At 40.4% G+C, this 26,491-nt stretch overlaps 1 protein-coding gene across 5 annotated transcripts in view; it reads right to left on the minus strand.

The window, feature by feature from the left end:
- Nucleotides 1–26,491, minus strand: part of Ric3 (RIC3 acetylcholine receptor chaperone) — a 51,651-nt gene that overhangs the window by 14,643 nt on the left and 10,517 nt on the right. For 3 of the 5 annotated variants that reach the window (XM_006978559.4, XM_006978560.4, XM_042281581.2), the window contains exons 2-4: nucleotides 9,833–10,059; nucleotides 8,818–8,890; nucleotides 5,574–5,667 (exon numbers count right to left, since the gene is read on the minus strand). In XM_006978559.4, the coding sequence (XP_006978621.1) occupies nucleotides 5,574–5,667; nucleotides 8,818–8,890; nucleotides 9,833–10,059 (394 nt within the window). Of the gene's footprint in view, nucleotides 1–5,573; nucleotides 5,668–8,817; nucleotides 8,980–9,832; nucleotides 10,060–26,491 lie in introns of those variants that run through there. The other 2 variants (XM_076549931.1, XM_076549929.1) reach the window with 1 other exon arrangement.

Raw genomic sequence — 26,491 nt, forward strand, 5'->3', positions numbered from 1 at the left:
TCCCATCTTCCTGTCTGTTGTGATTGGTTCATTGAGAGTTGTGACCTAGGTTGAACCAACTGTACTTTTTCACCAGTTGGATCTTGACCAAGTAAAGCCTGAAGTGGAGATCTCTGATGCTAATTCATCCTGGAGCAGTCCCTTCACTCCTGCTCCCTAAATCCTCAGAACTACTGTGATTGCCCCTCTTCCTAAAAGCTGGAGGTTCGAAACTTTGATACTGTGAAATACCCCATATTCTTCTAAGTTCTGTACCTCCCCCCCACCCCCACCGAATTTCTGCTAATTAGCATTGGATTGCATCCAATAGCCAGAGATTCCCATAATCTGCACCCCTCTTTTCTATTTTCATTGGCCTATCACTTTGTTTATGTTCATTGGTTTTGTTTTTAACAGGATTTGCCTATATAAGCCTGGTTGTCCTAGAACTATCTGAGTAGCAAGAGCTGGTTGGGACCCTGTAGTCTTCCTCCTGCCACCCCCAAGTGCCCAGCACTACCTACTGTCTTTTGATCAAAGGTTCTCAGTAGGCTTCTAGCATATGTCTGCTCTATTCTCAACATAGGAAAACATGACATTTCTTCTGAAAACCTCCACAAAAACAATACATACCAAATGCATCCTATCATTCAGGTACAGTCCTAGTTGTCTAGTTTTCTCCCATTACCCACTTCTCTATCCATTTATCCTATCCTTAGTGCAACCACCCACTCCAGCTCCTAACGCCTCGCTATCCCAAACACTGACTTGCCTTCTCTCACTGGCCATTACTATCGCCTGAAACATTCTTTTTCTGAACTCTGCCAGAGGAAACCCTTCAATCTTATAAAGCTTACTCAAGCTCTCCCCTTCCCATCAGAGCTTAAGACCCCACTCACCTCCACAAAGATAAACAGGTTCTAATCCCTGGAATCTATAAAATTTCCTGTAAAAAGATTGTGGTTGTAAGGGGGACTTGAGGTTTCTAATTAGCTGACATTACAATGGGAGGTTATCCTGGGTTATCTGAAAATGCACCATGTTGTTAAGAGGATCCTTAGAAGTGGGAAAAGGGGGTAGAAGAGGTCAAAGTGATATAATCTGAATAGGTATCAACCCAATATTGATGTCCTTGAAGATAAAGGAAGGAGTCATAAGCCAAGGAGTGTGGGAAACTTCTAGAAGCTGAAAACTTCAAGGAAACAGATTGTGACGCAGGGCCTTGCAAAAGAAATCCTGCCAATACCAATGATTCTCACTCAATATAGGGTTGCTAACCCACAGAACTCAAGCATAATAAGTCTACAATGTTTAAGCCAGTAGATTTGAGTTTGTTTGCTGCAGCAGCACACTTTACTCTCTCAGATACAGTTACTTCTAGAGAAACTACTAACTGCAATTAACAACCATATAGGACAGAACAAACAAAATGAGGTTCCAAAGAAGACGCTACTGTTGCTGGAGACCCTGCTTTAAAATAGTCATTATTGCAGAGTGTGCAGACATCATCAGGGCTCCAACAGTGACATTCTGTTCTCCCAAAGGTTACAGGACATCAGGGAAGACAAGCTTAGATGGCAGTAAGCTGTAGAGAGCACCCGAGAAGCCTAGGAGATGTGAACACAAAGCACCACCCTGGCAGCTTCTGTGGTCAGGTAAGGACTCTCAGAGGAAATGATGTCCTTGTTGAGAGCTCTAGAATCAAAATGAGTATGCAGCAGGGGTGGGAGGTCAATGCCTCAGCAAAGGAAAATGTATTGGCAAGGTCCTAGATGCAAAGGATGTTTTAGGGAAAAAGAGTAGTTATGTGGGTTGGGAGGGTGTAAAGACAGCATGTAAGGAGGTTTGCAAAGCCAGGCCACTCAGGACGAGGCTCTTTGCCAACCAGTGCTTCCCGCAGGCCACACCATGTTTCTAGCAGGTAAGTTATTTCTACCAGATATACTATTCTTGGAGGGAAACCTTGCTAATTCTAAAGGCAGAAATAAGAACATCTCATCTTGGTTCCTTAACCTGTATCTCTGAGTTTGATACTGTGTTTAATTTTTCAGACATAACATAGAGGCCATTGCATGTGTACAGATCTATACCACTGAGGTGAAAGGTGGCTGACAAATTTATGAGTCACATCAAGAACCATTTCCACGTTTCTATTCATACACAGACATATGCAAGGTACAGTTTCAGGATTGACTGTTTTTCAGTTTCAGGCCAACATCTTGCAGTCAGGAGCATACAGTGTATGAATACTACACAAAAGGATAGAGCCTGTAAACAAGCATGTGCTCCTTGTCTTAAATCCTCTCCTTGCCCCACAGAAGTCAAGATATAATTAAAAAAATAAACTAATAGAAAACACTGGAGCATCCACAGATCCTCTGATAATTGTGAAAATTAGACCTGCAGAAGAAAAACGCCAGAGTCAGGCACAGAAGGAAATTTGGTACCCATCTCACTCTGTCCAAGAACCTATTCAAATAGATCAAAAGCCTTATGGAGAGGGTGAAAATAAAAGAGAGCCCATCCAAAGGCTGTAGGGTCTGCCCACCCAGGACTGGGTAGATAATGCTAAGTTCTGAGACTCTGAGCTTGCTAGAGGATAGTAGGCGAAACACTTCAAGATCTAGGCACAAGATTTTGTTTCAAAGATCCAAATAGCAGAGGAAATTCCATAAGAACTGACAAATAGGAACATGTGAAATTAAAAAGCTTTTGTACAGCAAAGGAAACAATCACCAGAGTGAAGAGATGCCTGCAGAAAATGGTAAAGGATCTATACAGACTACACACCAGACAGGGGACTAATATCAAGACTATATAAAGAAAAGAAAATTAAACAACAAAATCTAATCATCCAATCAATAAATAGGCTACTGAACTGAATATGCCGTTCTCCAAAAAAGAAACTCAAATGCCAATAAGTGCTTTAAAAAGTCTTTAACATCCTTAGCCATCAGGGAATATGCTTTCACGGAAGTAGAGTTGCCTTCCAGCTCCTGAGAAGTATTACAGATAACACTTTACATACTTGTTGCTTTGCAGGCTGGATGGGTATGTTCTCAAGTGGTCCACACCTCAGCATCTTGTAAAGAATAAGACATTATAGAAGCAAAGACTGGGTCCCCAGGAACAAAGAGGTGGAGTAACTCTAGCTGCAGTACAGGGACAACTTCCTCTGGCTCTGTACATACAGCACAAAGAAGACAGAAGGTTGTAGGAGTTACAGTACTGAATTCCTGCCAGGCCAAGAGAGAGATGGTACACACTGGACAAGTGATGGATCATTTAATTTGAGCCTGAGTAATAGTGGGTAATGATGAATATCTTCATGTAGTTTCTTAACCCTGGGGTTGCATCTCCCAAGTAAGGGGCTCTAACCATAGATGTTCATCTATGGAGTTCATGACCCTTAGGCTTGCTTGAGAAAGTCAACAGCCCAGACCAAGATACAGATATTTATCTAAGGCATAAGGGTCTATAAAAGTCAGGGTAGTTCTCCACACAGACAGGAAAGCCACAATAGTATATATAGTTACACATACATTTGTATATTAGATAATGTCTATAAAAGCAGTTAGCTCAGAACAGTCTTTAGTAAGTTTAGTCAACCTTTATATACTCACACAGATACAGTCACGTATATATGTGACTTTACAAAACATTTTAAGTTGTAAGTCTAGCTTCTGAACTGCGAAAAGGTCAAAGTTCCTGACGTAGATAGTCAATGTTCCAGTGTTTATCCTCATGTAGAGCACAACAGCATAGGAGATATTACAAGGAAATGCCAGGCCACAAAGCAGCAATTTGAGGATGCTTACTCTTCTTTTTTGTTGTTGTTTTTTGTTTTTGTTTGTTTGTTTATTTTGTTTTGTTTTGTTTTTGAGACAGGGTTTCTTTGCATAGCCCTGGCTGTCCTGGAACTTGCTTTATAGACCAGGCTGGCCTCGAATTCAGAGTTCCGCCTTCTTCTGCCTCCCAAGTGCTGGGATTAAAAGCATGTGGCACCACTGCCCAGCTGCCTACTCTTCTGATATGCAACCAAGGATGGGCAAACTAGATGTCACTGAGCAAAGGAGGAGGCACAGAGCACAAGTACTTGAAAGATGCAAACAGAAGAGGCCAAGGCCTGTTCCTTGCATAAAGACTCCAGAGCTGCACATGAAGGTGTGGGAGAGACTGTTCAATATTCCGCATGAGATTGTTACGGCCCACCGTGAAGTATTCCCTCCTCCCCTGTTAAAAGGCTCAGCTGAGACCGACATAATATCACATTCTGGCTTCTCCTTTCTGGCTTTTTTTTTTTTTTTTTTTTTTTTTTTGGTTTTTCTAGACAGGGTTTCTCTGTGTAGTTTTGGTGCCTGTCCTGGATCTTGCTCTGTAGACCAAACTTGCCTCGGACTCACAGAGATCCTCCTGGCATTGCCTCCCGAGTGCTGGAATTAAAGGCATATCCCACCTCACCCGGGGCTGGCTTTTTTTTTTTTTAATATCTTTGTTTTTTCAATTGTTCCCATTTTCATAAACCTCCTGCACCTACCTTTTCAGATCCTTGGTATTATGGCAGAGCAGAAGTGTTCCTTCCTAAGGATTAGTTTGGCCCTTGACACTGACTTTGCACATCTAATTCTGCACTAGGAGTGAGTCAACACAAAACAAATGCCTAATGTGATGACAGCTGCTATTTTTCCTTAATATTTTATTTTTTATTTTATGTGTATGAGTGTTTGCCTGAATATATGTCTGTAGTGCCCAGGGAGGCAAGAAGAGAACAATGGATCCCCTCCCCTGGAACTGGAGACAATTGTGAGCTGACATGTGAGTGCTGGGAATTGAACCCAGGACCTCTGGAAGAGCAGCCAGTGCTCTTAACCTCTGAGCCATCTTTCTAGCCCCTTGTTGCTGTTATTGTTGTTGTTTTAATTTGGTCTCAGAAAAAAAAAAAACATTCAATAACCAGGTTTTACTTAAAAGTTTACATTAGACAACTAGGGAAAGCTCCTTCTTAAAACTAGGTTATTTGACCCTACAAGATTTACAGATTTCACAAGAATTTGTACCACATTTAATGCTTGAAAACAGTTTCTCAATAATATGAAAATGGAAATGTGTCAATTGAGAAAGAAAACATATATTACACCTAAGCTGACATTTACATAAGACAAAAACATGTAGTCTGTATATCAAAAGCAAAAAGTGTAGCTACTCTAAACATGGAAAACTGAGTCCTATTTGATGAGAACTTACCTCAAGCCAGGCATGGTGACGTATGCCTTTAATTCCAGCACTGGGGAGGCAGAGGCAGGAAGATCTCTGAGTTCAAAGCCAGCCTGGTCTACAAGAGTGAGTTCTAGGACAGCCAGGACTACACAGAGAAACCCTATCTCAAAAACCAAACCAACCAACCAAACAAACAAACAAACAAAAAAGAACCTTTTCCTGAGGAGCCATCACACTGCCTCATTTCTGCCACTCAGGAGGCAAAGGCAGGTGGATCTCTGTGAATTCCAGGCCAACCTAGTCTACAGAGGACAGTCAAGAATACACAAAGAAATCCTGTCTCAAAAGCAAACAAACAAACACAAAAGAAAACTTACCTCTCACCATTAGGTCCCACTCTATTGATTAATTTTTCCATGGCTTCTTCTGTCTCTTTTAGTTTTTCTTGCAGTTGTATAAGCTCAAAGTTGGCTGAAAGACAAGCATCAATCTAAGAACCATTACATGCAATTCCCTAAACCCTTCCAAGAAATGGCTAGCCAGAAAGATCTGTGATAATCCAGGCTTTTTCAGAGACTCAAGAGAATAGACAAAGGCTTCTCTAATACAATCAGCACAGAAAAGGCTTGGCAGTCTGGCCACCAGGATCAACAGGATACATACTAACTTAGGGAATGATAAATAAATCACTCCCCCTCCCACACAGTAATCCAGCAGAGTGCACTAAAGAAAACATCCAACACTGAAAACACACCCTGCAAAGTCACCCCAGAGTAAATGCAGAAGGTAGACAGATGACAGTGTGCAATCCAAACAGTGCTTCTGGGTAAGGCACCAAGCCTAGACAGTACTAGAAAAAAGGATCAGGACTCTGAGGTGAGCCATTTACCTCTACTTATGGTCTGGAAATCCTAAACTATGGTTGAGAGCTCCATGCCCAAAGTTTTCTAACCCTAGTTGTCTAGGATAAAGAACAGATCATGCTAGGGTGTCCCTAGATGCAGTTTTCTCAGACAGGGTCAGTACAATGGACAAACACACACACACACACACACACACACACACACACACACACAGAGACAGGGGGAAGGAGGGAGGGAGGGAGGGAGGGAGGGAGGGAGGGAGGGAGAGAGAGAGAGAGAGAGAGAGAGAGAGAGAGAGAGAGAGAGAGAGAGAGAGAGAGACTAAGACACTAAAAGCACAACAAAAATAAATAAATACTCAAAACATGAAGTAAACTTTCAGGCAGTAGGACAATTAAATGCTGCTCAGTATAAATGACCTAGATTTCTATTTCATACCTCTGTGTAGCCCTAGCTGTCCTGGAACTCACTCTGTAAACCAGGCTGGCTTCTAATTCAGAGATCCGCTTGCCTCTGCCTCCTGAATGCTGGGATTAAAGGTGTGCACCACTACTGCCTGGCTCTAAAAGGCCTTTTAAGGCAGTTAACACCTGTCAAGTGGGTGCAAACTGCACTGTGTGGTGCTGAGGTTGTTATTTTTACATGATTCCTAATTAAAGGATAAAGCTGGCTCACTGCTATTGCCATTGCTATAAAAAGCAGTCTTAGGAGTCCATTTTACTATTTGATGTACTTCTTTCTATCTCTGACAAGAAATAGTCTTAACAGTCTGTTTTTTATTTTATTTATCAGAGTGTGATTTCTGGTTTGTTTTTATTTATTTTTGTGTTTTTTGTGTGTGTTATTGGAACCCATGTAGGTTTCCTAGTGGCTTTACCCAGCAGGTCCGCATAAAGAGGATGATTAGGACCACAGGCCTAAGTACCAGGTGTCTGAGATGGTCTGCACTTGGCTGTGCTGCGGGGAGGCTTTTTGCTCCACCCCTTGGCATTCCTTTAAAAGCCCTTTGGCAGAGACAGTCAGGGCCCGATGGATTAAGATCCAGGCCTTCTCAAGGCTATCCTGTGTTTTCTGTTTCTCTCCCTTCTATCCTTCTATCTAATATTTCCTGCTGCTCCTGCTCAAGAGCACCCTGGGGAAAAGTGGGGGTGGGATGCCCCCCCCCCACAGTGTGTGTGAGTGTGTGTGTGTGTGTGTGTGTGTGTGTGTGTGTGTGTGTGTGTGTGTGTGTGTAAGTCAGAAGACAACTTGCAGGAGTTGGTTCTGGGCCTCCACTCTGTTGAGGCAGGGTATGTCTTATTTCTGGTGCACTTCATACTCTAGCCTAGCTGGCCTGCAAGCTTCTGGACGATTCTCCTGTCTCTGCCTCCCATGTCAGCAAAGGAATGTTGGCATTACAGAAGCATACCACAACATCTTGCCTTTATACATGGATTCCGGAGATCAAACTCAGCAAGCTCTTTTACCCAGTGAATCCTCTCATCAGTTCAAGACTTCTCACTGTCTACAATTTCTTTTAATTACTGATATATGTACCATTATTATCTCATGATGAGACATAGCAGCTTTCATTAGATTCTTGACTGTTTAGGATTTCTGAAAAGGATGTGGAATGTGATTGAGGATTTAACACAACAGTGAATCCAGAAATAATTCCAAAAGGAGATACAGCCTAGGGCAGACACTTCTGTGGCTCATCCTCACTTCATTCTACTGATGTCTTTCTTTTAAAAACTTTTTATGAGAAAAATGTCTTTTAATTTGAAAATCTTAAAAATAAATTTAAAAGCAAACAAGAAAACCTTTGATGGTTGAGGTGGAACAGACCTTTAACCCTACCACTCAGGAGGCAGAGGCAGGCAGACCTCTGTGTGTGTGGGCTCCACAGCTTCTGCCCATGAACACCATCGAGCCCTCAACAAGCTCAAAAGTTCATGCTTGCCTAAGTTTTACTCAAGACATCCAGACATGATTCCATAAGTCCTTTCTTTGTAGGTAATGCCTCCTCACAAGTTATTTTTCCCTCTGTGTGAAGAATATGTGTGAATTAAGCATGCAGGTGCCATATAAGAAGATGGCTGACACACAGTGTCCTCCTCTTCTGTCACTCTCTCCCTTATTCTCTTGGAACAGGGTCTCACAATGAAGCAGAGGCTCCTTGTGCTGGCTGGCTGGCTGGCTGGCTGGCTGGCTGGATGGATGGATGGATGGCTCCCCAGTGCCGCAGTTACAGGTGTGCACAGCCATGCCTGGCTTTTTACCTAAGTGCTGGAGATTCCACCTCAGACCTTCAGGCTTGTGTAGCAAGTGCTTTACCTTACAGATCCTACTTCCTGGCATCGTTCTAGTCTACAAATTCTTAGAGAAAAGGACTATGCTGTATACATTTCATTACCCCTAACAGCACAGCATACTCTGTTGGAAACTGTTTGACAGCACATTTCAAGACTCTAAAGGGTCAAGAGCTAATAATAGACTGTGTCACTGATGCAATTTCTCCCTCAGTTTTCCTCTGAGAAATAAAGAGATTTGCTACAAATATTTTGAAGTCTGTAAGTGAAAAGTAACTAAGCCAAATGTTTAATTTGCTAACATGTACCAAAGAACTAGCACCCTTGTACTTTTTGCAGCATTAGCCCTTTAAGGCCCAATATCCATACACTTCTGAGAAATGCTTTTGGGACATAGCCATAGACTGTCCCCCTGGCTGTTTTCCACTCCAACTCAGAAAACTGAATGCATGGGAAGGAGCACTTACTAATCTTCCTGTGAGAGTTCCCAGGTGGGGCAGTGGAGCAGTTCCGATCCTCTGCGGTTTTCCCCTTTGAAAGCTGAGGATGAAGGAGGTACAGCACATCAACAGCAGCTCAGAACCTCAAAGTCATGGAACACCGCATGTTAAATGAAAAAAACCAAAAAGCTGGGAGACAAAAATTAAGTCAGAAATCAAACCAAGTATCAACATTAGAGAAACGTCCTTTTAAAAGCCACCAAAAGAGTCAAGAAGGTAAAACTGATCAAAGCAAAATCAAAGCACAAAGGAAATAAAATCTTATAATTGTCTGCTCTACCCATGCTCATCCAAGTGACAGGTGACGTGCGGCATCCTGGATTCTCATGCTCAACTCAGGCTGCCTGGAGAATTCCTGGGTGAGAAGAAACTAAAATCTTCTCACTTTACTCTAAGCATGAGTGTAAGGTGAAGGTTCTACACCTCTTCACAAAGAACAAGTCTGTAGCCTACAAAAACCTGCTTGGAGGTGGAACTAAATAGGGGGTCTGCCTTAAAAGACCCAGCAAGACACCCCAGAACCAGGAATGTTGGGCTTAGTGTCTATATATGACAGTTTTGTCTTGGGAGAATTACAGAAATGACACTAGACACAGTATCTTATACTCTGGAACCATTAAATATGGAAACCCTGGTTTTCATCCTATGAACAAGGCTTTTCTTAGAGCATCTTTATGGTCTATCAACTTGCAAAGATGCCTAGTCTTTTGTCCTTTTCCTTTGAATTATAGTGCTGATTGGATTATGAACTAAAAGATCCAGGTTTAAACCCTGGCCTTACATTTTAGTTGTAAATCTAGGCTAAGATTTCTTACCTATAAAACTGAGATATAGCAATCTTAACGAATTCAAAGAGATGGGTTTTTAAAGAGACGATGGATTTGAAAGGGCTGTGTGACCTTTACAGGGTTTTACTGGAGATGATTTTTATTACAACAACATTAGATTTTCACTGACATATGTCTAAGAGAATTCCACTTACCTTAAATAGAATGTACAGTATGTACAAAAAAATTCCAAAGCCATAGATTGGAATGATCTGGCCCATCAGTCCTCTTCCACTACCCCCTCCTCCAGCACCTCCACCTGCTCCTTTGGCCTTTGCGAAGGCCTCTGCAAGGTGGGACCTCTGGAAATGAGCCCCAGGCATCTGACCATCTGAAGGTGCTGAGTGGTGATGCATCATAGGTGGAAATCGGCCCAGTTTTCCTGAAAAAAATTACTCAGCTTTATCTCTCTTTTTTTTGTTTGTTTGTTTTTCAAGATAAGGTTTCTCTGTAGCTTTGGAGCCTGTCCTAGAACTCAATCTGTAGACCAGGCTGGCCTCGAACACACAGAGATCTGCCTGACTCTGCCTCCCAAGTGCTGGGATTAAAGGCGTGCGCCATCACTGCCCTGCCAGCTTTATCTCTTTTATTTTAAATATGGGTATTTCAAAAACATCTTATGCATTGAAGTTCAAATAATAGAAGCAACTCAAACATGTTTAAGAAAAAACAGGAATTTGTAGAAAGATAGAAGTATCATACAGATACAAATATGTTGTGGTAATCTCTGTCTGTTCACTAAACCCATTTCCTCTTCCTTCTGGGTCCATAGCTAAACTACATTTCCCAGCTTCCTGTATAGTTAAATGTGACAGAGTTCCAGCCAAAGGAAGTTGGCCTATAAAGCTTCCCATAGGTTTTCAACTACATGATCATTTCCTTCTATAGGATGGATACTAATGGCCAGGGAGACCTTGAAAGTCATATGTTGCAAATGGCAGAGCCTCCATCAGCCTTGGTTCCTAGGTAACTGTGGCACAGGCCTCTACTGCTGCCACCCAGCTAACTTAGGGCCATCTGGTCCTGTTTGTGTAAGAAGCAAGCTTTCATTGTGTGAGGGCCATTATATACTTTGGAGTCTATCTGTTACAGTGCTTAGCCACCCCTATCTAATACGAAAGGAAATGTAATGTAGCCTCAGGAGAGCACAGAACCAGAAACTGGAAAGCCATCAGGATCCAGGCCGGCTACTTTCACATTCCAGCTCAAAGCCTCTCCTCTCTATGGGACCATAGCCTTTCCCCTTTATTTCTTTGCTCACATCTTCAATCCCTTTCTTCAGATAGCTCCTCTAATTTCTTTGTGCCCACAGTAGAAGACAGTCATCCCAAGCCTCTCAATTTGCAACTCCTTCAAGAAACTAGCTAAACCTGGCCCTAATTCCAAATTCCTTGGAGGAAGACTGAGTGCGCAGCTGTGGGAGGCAAGCATCCCTTTGAACTGGCTATAACTGAGCAGACAGGATTCATACAGTAGAAACAGGGTCAAAGGCCCAATCCAAGAAGAGCTTAGAGAAGGGGAGGGTTGTCATCCATTTTCTTGAATTTTTAAAACTCCATTAAGAGCGGCCAAAAGTTAACACCACAAGCCCAATTGGAACAACGAGAGGAAGCGATAAGTCTTCAAAAAAACCACAAATAAAAGTGTTTGAAAAACAGTGTTGGGGTAACACTCTAAAGCACAGAACACCAGAAAACAGAAGAACCTTAAGGAAACAGCAAAACTACAAATTTGCTATATAAGACTCCAACAAAATTCAGGATTTCCATCCAATACAGAAGACCATGAACAGAATCAGGAGGAAGGAAATCCAGGAAAAATCTCTAACATTTAAAACTGAAAAGGCATTAGATATCTATACTATAGAGGAAGAGTCTGCTACTCAATGCCATCACAGGAATTCACAGCAAAGGGACCAAAGATATGAGGAAGGAACTTACAGAAAGAGAAGCCTAATGGCTGCCAACACATAAATGATGAAACTCCAAGTATGACAGTGGCTGATAAGTGGTGAGTCAGCAATACTAACAGGCTGTGTGACCAAAGTGAGAAACTAGTGAGAAAGGACTTTCTACCCAGCAGGATGGTGGAAAGTAGCAAGAGTTGGCCAAGATATGGGAAGGCAAGAATTGCTGTGCACTGAGGTAAGAGTGCACACATACAACCATCCTGCTAAGTGGCACACCTGTCTTTGTGACACTATACACAGGCTGAATGATCCAGTGGTCCCTCCCTGGTGGGTCAATCTGGGAAAAGTTCTCAAATACAGTCATCGATAGGTGCTGTGGGATGGTCTGTATGTCAAATAAAACACTGATTGGCCAGTGGCCAGGCAGGAAGTAGGTGGGACAAGGAGAGAGGAGAATTCTGGGAAGCGGAAGGCTGAGGCAGAATGCCAGACTGCCAGCTGCCGCCATGACCAGCAGCATGTGAAGTCGCCGGTAAGCCACCAGCCACGTGGCAAGGTATAGATTTATGGAAATGGATTAATTTAAGCTATAAGAACAGTTAGCAAGAAGCCTGCCACGGCCATACAGTTTGTAAGCAATATAAGTCTCTGTGTTTACTTGGTTGGGTCTGAGCGGCTGTGGGGACTGGCGGGTGACAAAGATTTGTCCTGACTGTGGCCAAGGCAGGAAAACTCAAGCTACAGATAGGTGGGCTGAATTATTCACTACAGATCTGTGATGGAATGCTCACTATGATGATGTAGTAAGGAGCTTCAAGTAACTGACCTCCATAACTGGAAATAAAAAACTGAAATGGATTTGATACAAATGCAGAATTTTATATTTTTAGAAACTATATTATAAGATTGTCTATAGACAGACATGGTAGCACATACCTATAAACCCAGAAATTGGAATATAAGGCAGGAGGATTATGGGTAAAACTGGCCTGGGCAACACAGCAAGATCCCGTCTCAAAAGTGGGAAAGGGAACGGAGCATGTGTAATAGCTCACGGGTAAACAGTTGGCCTGCCATACCCAAGGCTCTAGATTGAATTCCCAGCTGAAACACGCAAACAGAGGCAGGATAGAAAGAGCAAGAAGAGAGACAGGAAGGAAAAGGATGCCTCACCACCTCCCAGTCTGCTCTGCCTTTCTTGCTGGCTGAGAGTCAAGAATTTTGACTGGACTAGCAAAACCACTATGAAGATGGTTTGCACAGAAGCAAGATTTACTCTCTGAGATTTCTCAAATAGGAGTGTTAAATCATCTAATGAGTCAGACACGGTCACATGTCCCTATAATTCCAACACTAGGGAGGTGGAGGCAAGAGGATCAGGAATTCAAAACCATCCTTGGGTAAATAACTAGCTGGGCTACAGGAGACAGTGTCTCAGAAAGAAAGTGGGGTCAGGGAAGGGGAGGGGCACAGAGAGAGACAGATGATAGATGAACTTATGACCATGCTTAAGCCCCAAACTTTATCACCACTCCTTCCTCGTCTTTGAATTGTATTTTCCTGAGACAATCTTACAAGCAGGTTTATAAACCATATTTATAATCAAAACACATGCCTGAACCTACCTTTTACTGTACAGTAAGGACTACTTTGACTTTTTATGACCTATGCTTTTATCTTAACAGCAGTCCTTTTTTATCTGTAAATATGTACCACCTACCTCTTAAGCCACCTTTGGATAAAATTCCTCTAAACAAAAAGTCAGGGCTAGGGATGCAGTTTATTTGGCAAAGCAGCTGCCTACCTGTTGCACGAATTCTAATTGGTCTTATAATAAAAACCCAGAGCCAGATATTGGGGTAAATGCTGAAAGATTAGAGGAAACAAGACACGGCCACTTCTCACCTCACCAACTCCTCTGCCGAAAGGGGAAGATCTTGTCTCCTCCCGCCTTTCTCTGCCCAGCCATATCACTTCCTGTCTCAACCTTCCTAGTGCTGGGATTAATGGCAGGTGTGTTTCCCAAATACTGGGAGAAAAAGCATGAGATCCCAAGTGCTGGGATTAAAGGTGTGTGCTACCACTGTCTGGCTCTGTTACTCTTTTAGACTAGATTAATCTCATGCAGTCCAGGATGGCCTTGAACTCACAGAGATCCATCTGCCTCTGCCTTCTGAGTGCTACGATTAAAGGTGTATGCCACCACTGTCTGGCCTCTATGTTTAATCCGGTGGCTGGTTCTGTCCTCTGATCCTCAGGCAAATTTTATTTGTTAGAGTACAAACAAAAAAAAACACCTAGCATGTCCAAGGCTCCAAGGTAAGTCCCTAACACTATCCCCCCCAAAAGTATACCAAAATATTTTCACTTAATCTTTTAAACTTAGATATCAATGACATCATTTGAACAATGTAACTTCAAAAGCTACAAAATCACATCCCATAAGTGTACACGCATGCATGCACACAGAACTAAGGTACTTAAATGTGACTCTCTTAAGAAGCCCACACCTACACACTGGGTTTATAGTATCCTTTTCTTAGTAAACTCAATTTCACTTTATAACAACTCCTAAATTCTTTCCTATGACACAAGTGAAGATCCTGGCTATACCCAATGAGAGTATCTCTGAGGAACTTCTTAGTTCAATACAACAGTAATGCTGCATTGCATTTCTTGCTGTGAATGATAATAGCATGCAAGTTGAACACACATAATTTCTTTGTATTCCTTTTAAGCAAACACAAAGGTACTTCTTGTACTAATTCAGTACAAAATAGGATTTGTAAACATTTTACTTTTCAAAATATATTGAGATTTTCTCTTAAATTTGTATAAGTAAACTATGCCATAGAAAAGCATTTTTTCCTGTAGAATACAAATGGTAATATAATTATTATATATAACATTTATTACTATATTGTAATAGTTATCTATATGGTCTATCTAGTTATTTAAAGCTAGGAAAATGACTATTATGATTTTAGTTTCTTATATTGTCTTTAATGGTTTTCACTTAGTTAAAAATCTCTCTTCTGAAAATTATACAATAAAAAATGCCTAGCCAGTATATAAAAAAGCAGTCTTTCTCTTGACACAATCTAATATATCAGATGGCTACTGATCAATAATCTAATTTAATGTATGTAGCAACATGCTCTCAAACTCTTTTACTGTTCTAATAGGCCTTCCAAAATGCCAAAAATAAAAAATAAAATCAGATAATGAGATTTAAAAAAAAACACATCATTTTAAACTGCAGACTGATGCTGTGGTATAATCCTTCTGTACACTGTGAAGATGTGTTGCTTTCATTGTTAATAAAAAGCTGATTGGTTGATGGCTAGGCAGGATTTTCAGGACAGAGAGAATGCTGGGGAGAAGGGCAGAGTCTGGGGAGATGCCATGAGATGTAGATCGATCAGGATAGGAAGTACACACATAAGGTAAGCGAGCCTTGGGGCAGCACACAGAAGAACAGAAATGGGTTAATTTAAATTATAAGAGCTAGCTAAAAAATGAGCCTAAGCTATTGGCTGAGCATTTATAATTAATAATAAGTCTCAGTCTGGTTATTTGGGGAGCAGCTGGCGAGAGAGACCTGATAGGTAGTCTAGACAGAAAACTCTGCCTACATACTGATGATGCTATTAAGATTTCTTGGCCATAAAGATTTATTAAACATGAATTTTGTTCAAGAGTCTGCCTAGGTAAAAAGGAAAAGAGCCATAAATAAAATAGAAATGAAGTTCTTTCATGGAACAATGTTGATAAAAGGGAGCATGTCCACAACAATGGCAAACAACAAGCAAGGTTATCACCAAGGTTTTCATTACTACACAGATTCCACTTTTAAACACTAAAAGGATACAAACATTTTAAAAAGAAGAAAGGGCCATCAAATGGGGTCAACTGCTTAAGGAAACGAGAGACTAAGAACAAGGAAACACTGCCAAGTGAGTCTGGCATCATTGAGGAAGTAACAGGGGTTAAGGAAAGGGTAGTAGAGACAAGAAGAGTTTGCACACTACTGTGCAGTACATGAATTTGATACCTGGATCTTGGATCAGGAAACCAATTTAATGAGAAAGGTGCTTGAGAGGGGTTAATCTAGCAGTTGAGTACAGGGCCTAATAAGAAAGAAAGTAGAGTCTAGAAAAAATAGCCGAAAGCTATTACAGTAAGTTAGCTGTGAGGTTCAAGTGCTGAGGTGATGGATAGGTCAGAGAGAGAGAGAGAGAGAGAGAGAGAGAGAGAGAGAGAGAGAGAGAGAGAGAGGAGTCCAAGGCGATCACCATGTAATTAGCAGAAGCATTTAATAGCAAACACAGCAGAGAGGTAGGAGAGAGTCAAATTACTCCAAGATTTAGTTTACTAGGAGAAGATAAGAAAGGGACGGAGAGGCCCATGGTTAGGGTAAGGCTGCACACTCTTGGATCCGAGGCATTGGTGGAACACAGCAAGAAATGTTATCTGACTGCTGTCAGCTTGAGCAGCAACCCTGTTCAACCTAAATGGCAAAGCTGGAAAACTGGATCAACTCTTCCCAACACCAAAAAGCCCAGAGGAACAGACCGATCCATGCACAAAGAGGGAGTGATCAAAGACAACAAAAGCAAACTAATAGCATAAAAGTCAGAGGACAGAAAAGGCCACTGAAAAGTCTAGAAGAATGAACTGATGACAGCTGGGTGTGGCTATACCTATAATCTCTGTACTCATGACATAGGCAGGAGGATCAAGAGTCTCTGGCTGTCCTGACACCTTGGCCTGTGCAGTGAGACTGTCTCAAAAACCCACCTGGTTAAAGACTACATGGCAGGTTTTCAGATGCAACTTTTTTTTTTAAAGTTTTTCAAGACAGGATTTCTCTGTGTAGCCCTTGCTATCCTAGAACTCTGTAGATCAGGCTGGCTTCAAACTCAGAGATCTATCTGCCTCTGCCTCCTGAGTGCTGGGATTAAAGGTGTGTGTCACCACTGCCTGTTGATACAACATATTCTTGAGTAACAGATGGATTATCACATGATAGTTTGACTGCTGATTGTTTTAGGCAGTAACAGAAACCAAAGTATGGTAGTCTACTTCCTTTATACATGGTCTCACTTTCTATAAGTTCAGTTACCCATAGACAGCCATGATCTAAAAATATTATATATGTAGAAAATTCCAGAAATAAACATTATAAAATACACACCATTCTGAGTAGTACGATAAAGTCATACCACCTCACCCCATCCTGCATAGAAAGTAAATCATCCCTGTATCCATAGTAACCATGAGGTGTAGGCTATCTGCTTGCTAATCACTTAGTACTCTCTCAGTTATCAGGCTTGACTACAGCAGCATTGCTCAAGTGACCTTTATTTTACTTAGTAATGGTCACAAAACTGAAGAGTAGTGATGCTACCATTGCAGCATATTGTTACAATTGTTCTATTTTATTATTAGTTACTGGTATGTATTACTATACCTAGTTTATAAATTAAATTTCCTCATAGTTACATATGTGCTGGGAAAATATACACACATACATAAATAAACATATTTGGAAGAAGTGGGGAAGAGAAAGGATCCAGTCTTTCAACAAGTATGTAGGGACAGCCACACCATATTCCATAGTCATGTGTAAAAATAAGAAAATGGATCTATATTTCACACCATACTAAAAATTAACATGAAATAGATGAAAGACTTAAGTATAACAGGTAAAAAAAATTTTAATTAGAGAAAACAATAGATCTAAGTCTTTATGACCTTGGATTAGGTAGTAGTTTCTCAAAGATAACAGCAAACTAACAAAAAGATAATAAATTTGACATAATTAAAATTTAAAACTTTTGTCCTGTAAAAGACACCATCAAGGAAATGAACACAACACACTGAGAGGGGGAAAGACTTACAACTCACTTTTCTGATGAGGGCTAGTATCCAAATTATTACTGAATTCTTATTACGACAACCCAATTCAAAATGCCCAAAAGGTCTGAATGGAGATGTCTCTATAGAAACACACAAGTGTTTTAACCACTGAGACATCTCCCCAGTGCCCCAGAATTTCTGTACAAGGAGTTAAGGAGTGACTCATGGGAGTAAGTCTCAACACCAACACTGAATGAATCCTGACAAGGCAGGAAGTGAATACACATCTATTAGAACTAACCCAAAAGGTTATTGACAAAACCTGTTTTAGAATGAAAAGAGATTACTCATATCACAGAGCTGTTGAAAAGTGGAAAGATAATTTGGAGAGAAATGGCACATACAGGCTAGATGGTAAAAATAACTTTTACAACCTAGAAGGAATTCTTCATTCTAACAGTTCACATATTCACCACTGAATACTTTACAACATGCCTGGTGCTGTGTCAGACAGACTAACTAAAGTGACATGAGACTAAGCCCCAGCCCCAGAGCACTTGCAGATGGCAGAGGACCACAGCACATGCTCCCCCTGCCTCAGCCGAGTCAGTGGCTTTCTCAGTTCTAGTGTACATACACACTCTGCAGCACAAGGAAGTGGCTATCAACTGTCCCATATCAGTCACTCAATAAATATTAATCTGCACAAACCTCTGTCAAAGTTTCCTGCCTTGGTCTGTATGGGGTATCACTCTCCCAAGCTGCCTGGTTATTCAACATGGCCCTTCTCAGTCTCTCTAGTGGTTCTTTAATTCCTCAAAGATTCTGTGTAGTTGTATGTTTCCCCAGTCCCGCCAGGCCCCCGCAGTCCCATGGCCTGCTTATAAAATAATCACTCAGAAGCTTATATTAATTATAACTGCTTGGCCATTAGCTCAGGCTTATTACTGACTAGCTCTTACACTTAAATTAACCCATAACCCTTATATGTGTTTAGCCAATGTGGCTTGGTTTCTTTTCTCAGTTCTGCCTTGTCATCTTGCTTCCTCTGTGTCTGGCTGCTGACTGCTGACTCAGCCCTTCCTCTTCCCACAATTCTCCTTGTCTGCTTGCCCCACCTGTCTAGCTACTGGCCAATCAGTGTTTTATTTATCAACCAATCAGAGCAACACATATTCACAGCATACAAAAAGACATCCTACAGCAATTCTGTCTCAATCACTCTCTCTTTTCCTTTTGCAAATGTGTTCATTCTTAAGGAATTCATTATAATTTCCAAAATGCATAGCCATAATTCTGACTTTTCCCCTGAGCTCCTTTTATCTCCAATACCAGTCAGTTTATGTCTTTTTAAATGTTTATCATCTCAAACTTGAAAATGAAACTCATTTTTCCCCTTCTAAACCCTGCTTTTGTAGATTCATTCTCTCAGACTTTGACTTTGACCTAAAACCTCTATAAACCAAGGATGTACTTGACCAGTAGGCTGCAGTCAGAACACTGAAGATGAAGGGATTCTTCTCTTTATACAGATAAATGGCCTCCATAGGGAAGCCTCACCTCTCAGAGCTTGGTGAACCAAGTTTCTTATAACAGAATAACCTCCAATGTTTTAAAAGTCAACAACAATAAGACATATGGAAACCACATATCACGTTCACACCTAGCCCCCAGGGCTCCTGCCCTCACTCTCTGAGTTTGGTGTTCATTACAATCATTTCCATCAGCAATGGGAACACACTCTGACACTGCAGCGTTAGCAGCTCTGCTGTGTGAACATCAAAGTATACTTACACAAATTAAGCTGACGATGCCATCATTAGGCAATGCAATCTTATGGCAGTGGTCTCAACCTGTGGGCCACAACCCCCAAATGACCGTCAAAAAATACAAATATTAACATTATGATTCATAACAGTAGCAAAAGTATAGTTATAAAGTAGTAATGAAAATAATTCTATGGTTGGGGGGTCACCGCAACATGAGGAACTGTGTTAAAGAGTTGCAGTATTAGGAAGGTTGAGAACCACTGTCTTATGGAAACATAGTCTATACGGACTTTATGCAGCTTCCATGGGCCCAACTTCTCACATTCCCCTTCCATCTAACTCATTTGCTGTTCACTACTTTAATGTTTTCTGCTACTGAGCCAGGTCTTTTCCCCCAAACTTTTGTTAGCATCCCCATAACCAATTCACCTAACAAATTATTATGTGTCTAAGTTGCTTGGCACAGGGCCTGTCTCATGCACTCATTATACAACACCTAATACATAACTGCATTAGAGTGTGTGCTTTTACATTTCACTGAAAAGTAATCATAAAACATATGTAATGCTGGGGCTGCAGAGATGCTTCAGTAGTTAAAAGCATTGGCTGCTCTGCAGAGGACCCAAGTTTGGTTCCCAGCACCCACATGGCAGCTTACAAATCTATAACTTCATTCTACAGGATCCAGCACCCTCTTCTGGCTTCCATAAGCACTGCCTATACTCATATACATAAAATAACTCATAATATATATACAATATGATTTGAATGTTTTGAAATTTCATATATGAATGAAGGGAGATGATAGTTGTACATATGTACTTAATGACACTGAACTGCTACCTAAATTTTTTAAATTTTAAGTTTTGTTGCACACATATAGTCTACCACATTTTTTTCAGAAAGATGTATGTCTTTCATTTTAATATTTTATCATTTCACCCTAAATATCTGACCTTAACTGGTTGCCATGAATTTCATTTCTCCTTGCCTTAAATACTTGACATGTTTCAAAGTGCAAACATTACTGTCAGAATGTAACAACAAATGCTCTACTTAGTTTGGTACTAACTGGCTGTCACTGAGATGGCTTCTTCCCCTCTTCTGAGCTCTTCTTGCTTTGGTTCCAGTCTTCATCTTGCCTGAAATATTTTAACATTTAGTATTTAGCCACAGTGCCTACTGTTGGAGAGGAAACTGGCATTAAGACCTCTGGCCTTTCCCCATATTAAGCTACCAAGACTTTTGGAAAGTAGCAGAGTTGGTACATTTACTGAGGGTTAGAAATCAAAGCCATGAAGAGGAGCCTGGAGGTTTGGTCACTGAAGATCATTACTGGGTCCTAAATGTCTCTCAAAGGCCAAACTTGTGTTAAAGCTTTGGTGTCCAGGTTTGTGCTGTTGGGAACTTATGGGACCTTTAAGAAGTGGGGGCCTGGTGGCAGGTCTTTAGGTCACTGGAGGTGTGCCCTTAAGGGTGACTGTGGGGACCCAGCACCCTCCTCACTCTTTGGCTTTCTGTATCCTAATGTAAGAGGTTTTGCTCTTCATATGTTTATGCCACGATGCACTGCCTCACATAGGCTCCAAATACCAGGCCAAACCAATACAGAATCTCCAAAACTAAGAGCCAAAAATAAACCTTCCTCTTTATAAGTTGACTGTCTCAGACATTTTGTATCACAATTAAAAAACAAAACAACAAAAAACCTGACATCATGACACTATAGTATATTCATGCTACTCAACCCCCACTTCCTTTTTATCTGGGAATGATTAATTCAATATCTCGGCCCAGAAATGCAGCCATGCTGATATGTATAGCTCAGTTCACCAATACTGTTGACCAGTATCTTAAATAAACCTCCAGTTTATTTACCCATTCTCCACATAAAGAACATTTAGATTATTTCCAGTCTTTTATTATTACAAAGTTTTAAGTTATGAATAGGATTTGTGTGGGTTTTTTTTTTTCTTTTTCAGAGCTGAGGACCGAACCCAGGGCCTTGCGCTTGCTAGGCAAGCGCTCTACCACTGAGCTAAATCCCCAACCCCAATTTGTGTTATTTTTAAAGACTTGCTTTAATGGGGCTTGGGGATGGCTCAGCAATAAAGGCACTTACCATACAAGAGTGAGGACCTCAGTCTGGATTCCTAGAACCACTCAACAGCCTGGGATTGTAATACCAACACCCCCTTGATGAGATGGGACATGGAGACAAAAATCTCTACAAGCTAGCAAACCAGCTAGCCTGGTGTACCCAGCTGCAGAGAGACCGTGTCTCATCTGAGGTCCTCTAACCTCCGTGTGTGTGTGTGTGTGTGTGTGTGTGTGTGTGTGTGTGTGTGTGTGTGTGTTTGCATGCACATATGCTACACACATGCATCATACACAAGTAAAAGAAATGGATGAGGGCCAGTAATGGCTCAGTGAGCAAAGGTCCTTGCTGCCAGGCCCCATGACTGGAGTCAGGATCCATAAAATGAAAGGAGAGAATTGGCTCCTGTCTTGTGGCTCACACTTTCTTACCTACTCCTCTAAATAAATAAATAGATGTAATAAAAGATTTTAAAGAAGCAGATGAAAAGAGCAGAATAAAAATACTAAAGACATTAAAATTTATAGTTTTTCTAACACTGAAAGTAGCTGCGTGACAACCTCTAAAAGTATTTAAATATTCAATAAAATGTAACTTGACTCAATCCAAACAGTTTATTGAAAGCGTTCCCATATTTAGGTTTATTTGATCATTAAGTTTTCCTTTAGTGTATCATTTAGATTTGGCTAAAAGCTTAATGGCGTTCCAGAGCTGAGTTTTACTTTCACTTGATAATAACCACCATATTGCTCATGAGACAAACACAAATACACTCTCACACTATTAACAAAAGAATTTTCTGAAAGTAGCATTAGCCATCTGTAGCATTTCATTCTTGAGCAAATAAATCAATAAAGAACTGGATGTGTTTATATTTCTTATTAGAGCAGTTCATGAAAGGTCTTAATGGGGCAAATAAATCAATAAAGAACTGGATGTGTTTGTATCTCTGCTAACCACAATTCAAGAATGGTCTTAATGGCCAGGTCCTTAAGATGCAGAAGCTTCTCCCTGAACATTAATGTTGTAGCGGCAATACTTAACACAACAGGCCTTAACGTTGGAGCTGGAACAGCTCTGACTTCTTCCTTTCCAGTCTCCTGCTGGGCTCCTATATTCTTTGAACACTCCTTCAGAGCACATGTCTGATGTTTCATAAAGATAACAGACATGTTAAGACATCTGTCCTTGGGCACTTATATACCAATACAAAACTACCAATTAAAGTAACAAAGAGTAATCAGATATATGTGGCATATAATGCATATGGAGGCACTTCTATAGCTCAGAGAAATCAAGACTCAATGAGCCCCACATCACTGAAGTACATAGTGGCAAAAGAGACTGAGATATTATTCCAGGGAATGAGTGCCCTGGAAAGTGGCCAGTAAGGAACCATCCCTTTTAAGTATGAAAGTGAAGGGCTTATAGGACAGCATGGCAGGCATGCTCAGATACATGACTGGGAGCAGGAAAGGCTCCCAGTCAGTGGAGGTGGTGGACAAGACTCTGCTGATGCCAGTTCTAGCATCTTGGAGCATTCTACTACCCTGAAGTCATTCAAAGTCTGATTCAACTAACACTGGACAGAGTGTTAGCTTAACTCATTGTGCTGATGTTTATGTTCTACAAAAGGTACGAACGATAAGCAAAGGGATCGCTACCATGACCAAGAAGAAATGAATACCCTCTTAGTGGCTATAGTAACCAGAGCAGGAGCTGTGCAGTTCAAGCTCGGGAAGACAGGTTTAAGAAGTTTTTAAAACAGAGAGACTCAATTCCATGTCATGAGACCTGGAAAGCTCTTCAAGTACATTTGTGGCTGGACATTTCAAAAAATCTCAACAAGTAGGGCAAAAAAAGATGGAAAAGTAAATATAAAGTGAAGTCAGGAGATAAGTCCTTGTAAAAGGTCAGAAAGATGAACAAACACAGAAGCAATCAGCATGAATGACTCGGACTTCCAAAAGCTAGGCAAGGAGGCTATGGTCCAAAACAAGCTGAAATCTGCAAAAATGTCAGCAAAATAAACAGTGTTCTTAGTGAGGTTAGAGCAAAAAGGGAACTTGCCTGGTGATAAACATGATGCAGAGAAAGCAGAACTTCTTGGCTTTTAATTTCTATGCATTCTATCAACAGGGGCAATCTTCAGGTTAAATGGACACTTAACAATACTAAGCGGGGAAGTTCCAGAGGAAGGTATGATCAAGTCTATTCATCAAATAATTTCTACCAACAGAACTGAGAAATAAAGCCACTGAATTAAAGAAAAATGTATAAATTACAAAAGTAAAGATGAAGTCTGAAAAAGATCCAGGTAATTATTGCTGCATTTTGCAGAACACAGAGCAGTTGGTGAACTCTAACACTATAGAGAAGCAGGCATGCTGTAGCTCTCCAGTAGATTCTGAAAAGAAGTCTTCCAGTTGGGGGGCTAGGGATATGGAAAGAAAGAGCCATTATATATTCTTTTTTGATCATAAAAGAACTATATACCCATATAAGAAAAGCACAGAAACATGTAAAGAATAAAAGCCACCCATGATCTTACAGTCCAGATATAACAACTGTTAAAATGTGGACCTATTTCTAATGAATACATATTTTTATTTTTGTTTGTATCATACAACATACTCATCTCTCTTAAAGCTCTTTGTGAATATAACTTATAAAATCCATACTAGTTTAGCACATGAAGGCAATACCAATTATGTAACCATAAAGAATGACACAATTAATGGCAATGATTATAGCTCACAAACTCTAATAGTGAAAATCTTGATACCTAGGAGGCAGCATGCACTAATTCACTTATTCTTCCATGTGTACAGTAAATACTATCTACATTATGTGTCCCTGATCTACAGCTGGACATAAAGCCATGAGGAGATGAACATAAATCCCTGCCCTACTGGGGCCTCCTTTCTAAGTGGAAAAAGAGACAATAAAGATAATGATAAATACCAAGAAGAAAAATAAAGCAGAAAGAGTATATATAGTGATTCAGGAGACTGAAACTTTAACTGAAGTAGCCAGAAGTCTACAGACACACTTTACTCAGAACTCTCCAGAGAAGACATCAGATGTCATTTCAGTGAAGACATAAAGAAGAAGAAGGTCAAGGAAGAAATAAAGAAATTAAAGATTTCCTAGAATTCAATGAAAATGAAAGTACAACATACCCAAACTTATGGGATACTATGAAAGCAGTGCTAAGAGGAAAATTCATAGCTCTAAATGCACACATAAAGAAGATGGAGAAATCTCACAATAGTGACATAACAGCACACCTAAAAGCTCTAGAACAAAAAGATGCAAAGTCACCCAGGAGGAATAGACACCAGGAAATAATTAAATTGAGAGCAGAAATCAATAAAATAGAAACAAAGAGAACAATACAAAGAATCAGTGAAATAGAGAGTTGATTCATTGAGAAAAGCAACAAGATAGACAAGCCCTTATCCAAACTAACCAAAAGGCAGAGAAAGAATATCCAAATTAACAAAATAAGAAATGAAAAGGGAGACATAACAACAGACAACAAGGAAATACAGAGAATCATCAGGTCATACTTCAAAAACCTGTACTCCACAAAATTAGAAAATCTAAAAGAAATGGAAAATTTTCTGGAGCGGCACCACATACCAAAATTAAATCAAGACCAGATAAACAATTTTGTAGTGGGTAGCCATTCCAGCTTTGATTTGGAAGTTCCAACCCCCATTGAGGCTTTGGTAACTGTCACACCTACAAGGCGGGGCCAAAGGAGGACCCTGAAGACCCAAGGTCCAGATGCACCACTCTCTTGGTTGCTGGACCCTGGACGCTGGAGGTAGACCGAGCAGAGTTCTCCAGAGAACACCACCGGACTGTGCCACGCCTTTCCCAGATTCTGTAAACTATCCATTCACTTGTAAGTTACCCCACAAAATACACCTCCCTTTTAACTATGTGGAGACCTATATAACCCCTAAGGAAATAGAAACAGTCATTAAAAGTCTCCCAACCAAAAAAAAGCCCAGGACCAGATGGTTTCAGTGCAGAATTCTACCAGATTTTCAAAGAAGAACTAATTCCAATTCTCATCAAATTGTTCCACACAATGGAAACAGAAGGAACATTACCAAACTCTTTTTATGAGGCTACAGTTACCCTGATACCCAAACCACACAAAGATGCAACAAAGAAAGAGCATTACAGACCAATCTCCCTCATGAACATTGATGCAAAAATACTCAACAAAATATTGGCAAACTGAATCAAGAACACATCAAAAAAATTATCCACTATGACCAAGTAGGTTTCATCCCAGGGATACAAGGATGGTTCAACATATGAAAATCTGTCAATGTAACACACCATATAAACAAACTGAAAGAAAAAAAAACACATGATCATCTCATTAGATGCTGAAAAAGCCTTTGACAAAATCCAACACCCCTTCATGATAAAGGTCTGAGAGATCAGGAATACAAGAAACATTCCTAGACATAATAAAGGCAATTTACAGCAAGCCAACAGCCACCATCAAATTAAACGGAGAGAAACTCAAAGCAATTCCACTAAAATCAGGAACAAGACAAGGCTGTCCACTCTCTGCACATTTATTCAACATAGTGCTTGAAGTTTTAGCTAGAGCAATAAGACAACAAAAGGAGATCAAGGGGATACAAATTGGAAAGGAAGAAGTCAAACTTTTACTATTTGCAAATGATATGATAGTATACATAAGTGACCCCAAAAATTCTACCAGGGAACTCCTACAGCTGATAAACTCCTTCAGTAAAGTGGCAGGATACAAGATCAACTCAAAAAAATCAGTAGTCCTTCTATACACAAATGATAAAAAGAATAAGAAAAAAGTCAGAAACATCACCCTGTACAATAGCCACAAATAATATAAAGTACCTTGGGATAACACTAACTAAACAAGTGAAGGACCTGTTTGATAAGAACTTTAAGTCTCTAAAGAAAGAAATTGAAGAAGATATAAGAAAATGGAAGAATCTCCCATGCTCATGGATAGGTAGGATTAACATAGTAAAAATGGCAATCTTACCAAAAGCAATCTACAGATTCAATGCAATCCCCATCATAATCCCAATACAATTCTTCACAGACTTGGAAAGAAAAATACTCGACTTTATATGGAAAAACAAAAGACCCAGGATAGCTA

Source organism: Peromyscus maniculatus, chromosome 1 (assembly GCF_049852395.1).
Source record: "Peromyscus maniculatus bairdii isolate BWxNUB_F1_BW_parent chromosome 1, HU_Pman_BW_mat_3.1, whole genome shotgun sequence".
NCBI lineage: Eukaryota > Metazoa > Chordata > Mammalia > Rodentia > Cricetidae > Peromyscus > Peromyscus maniculatus.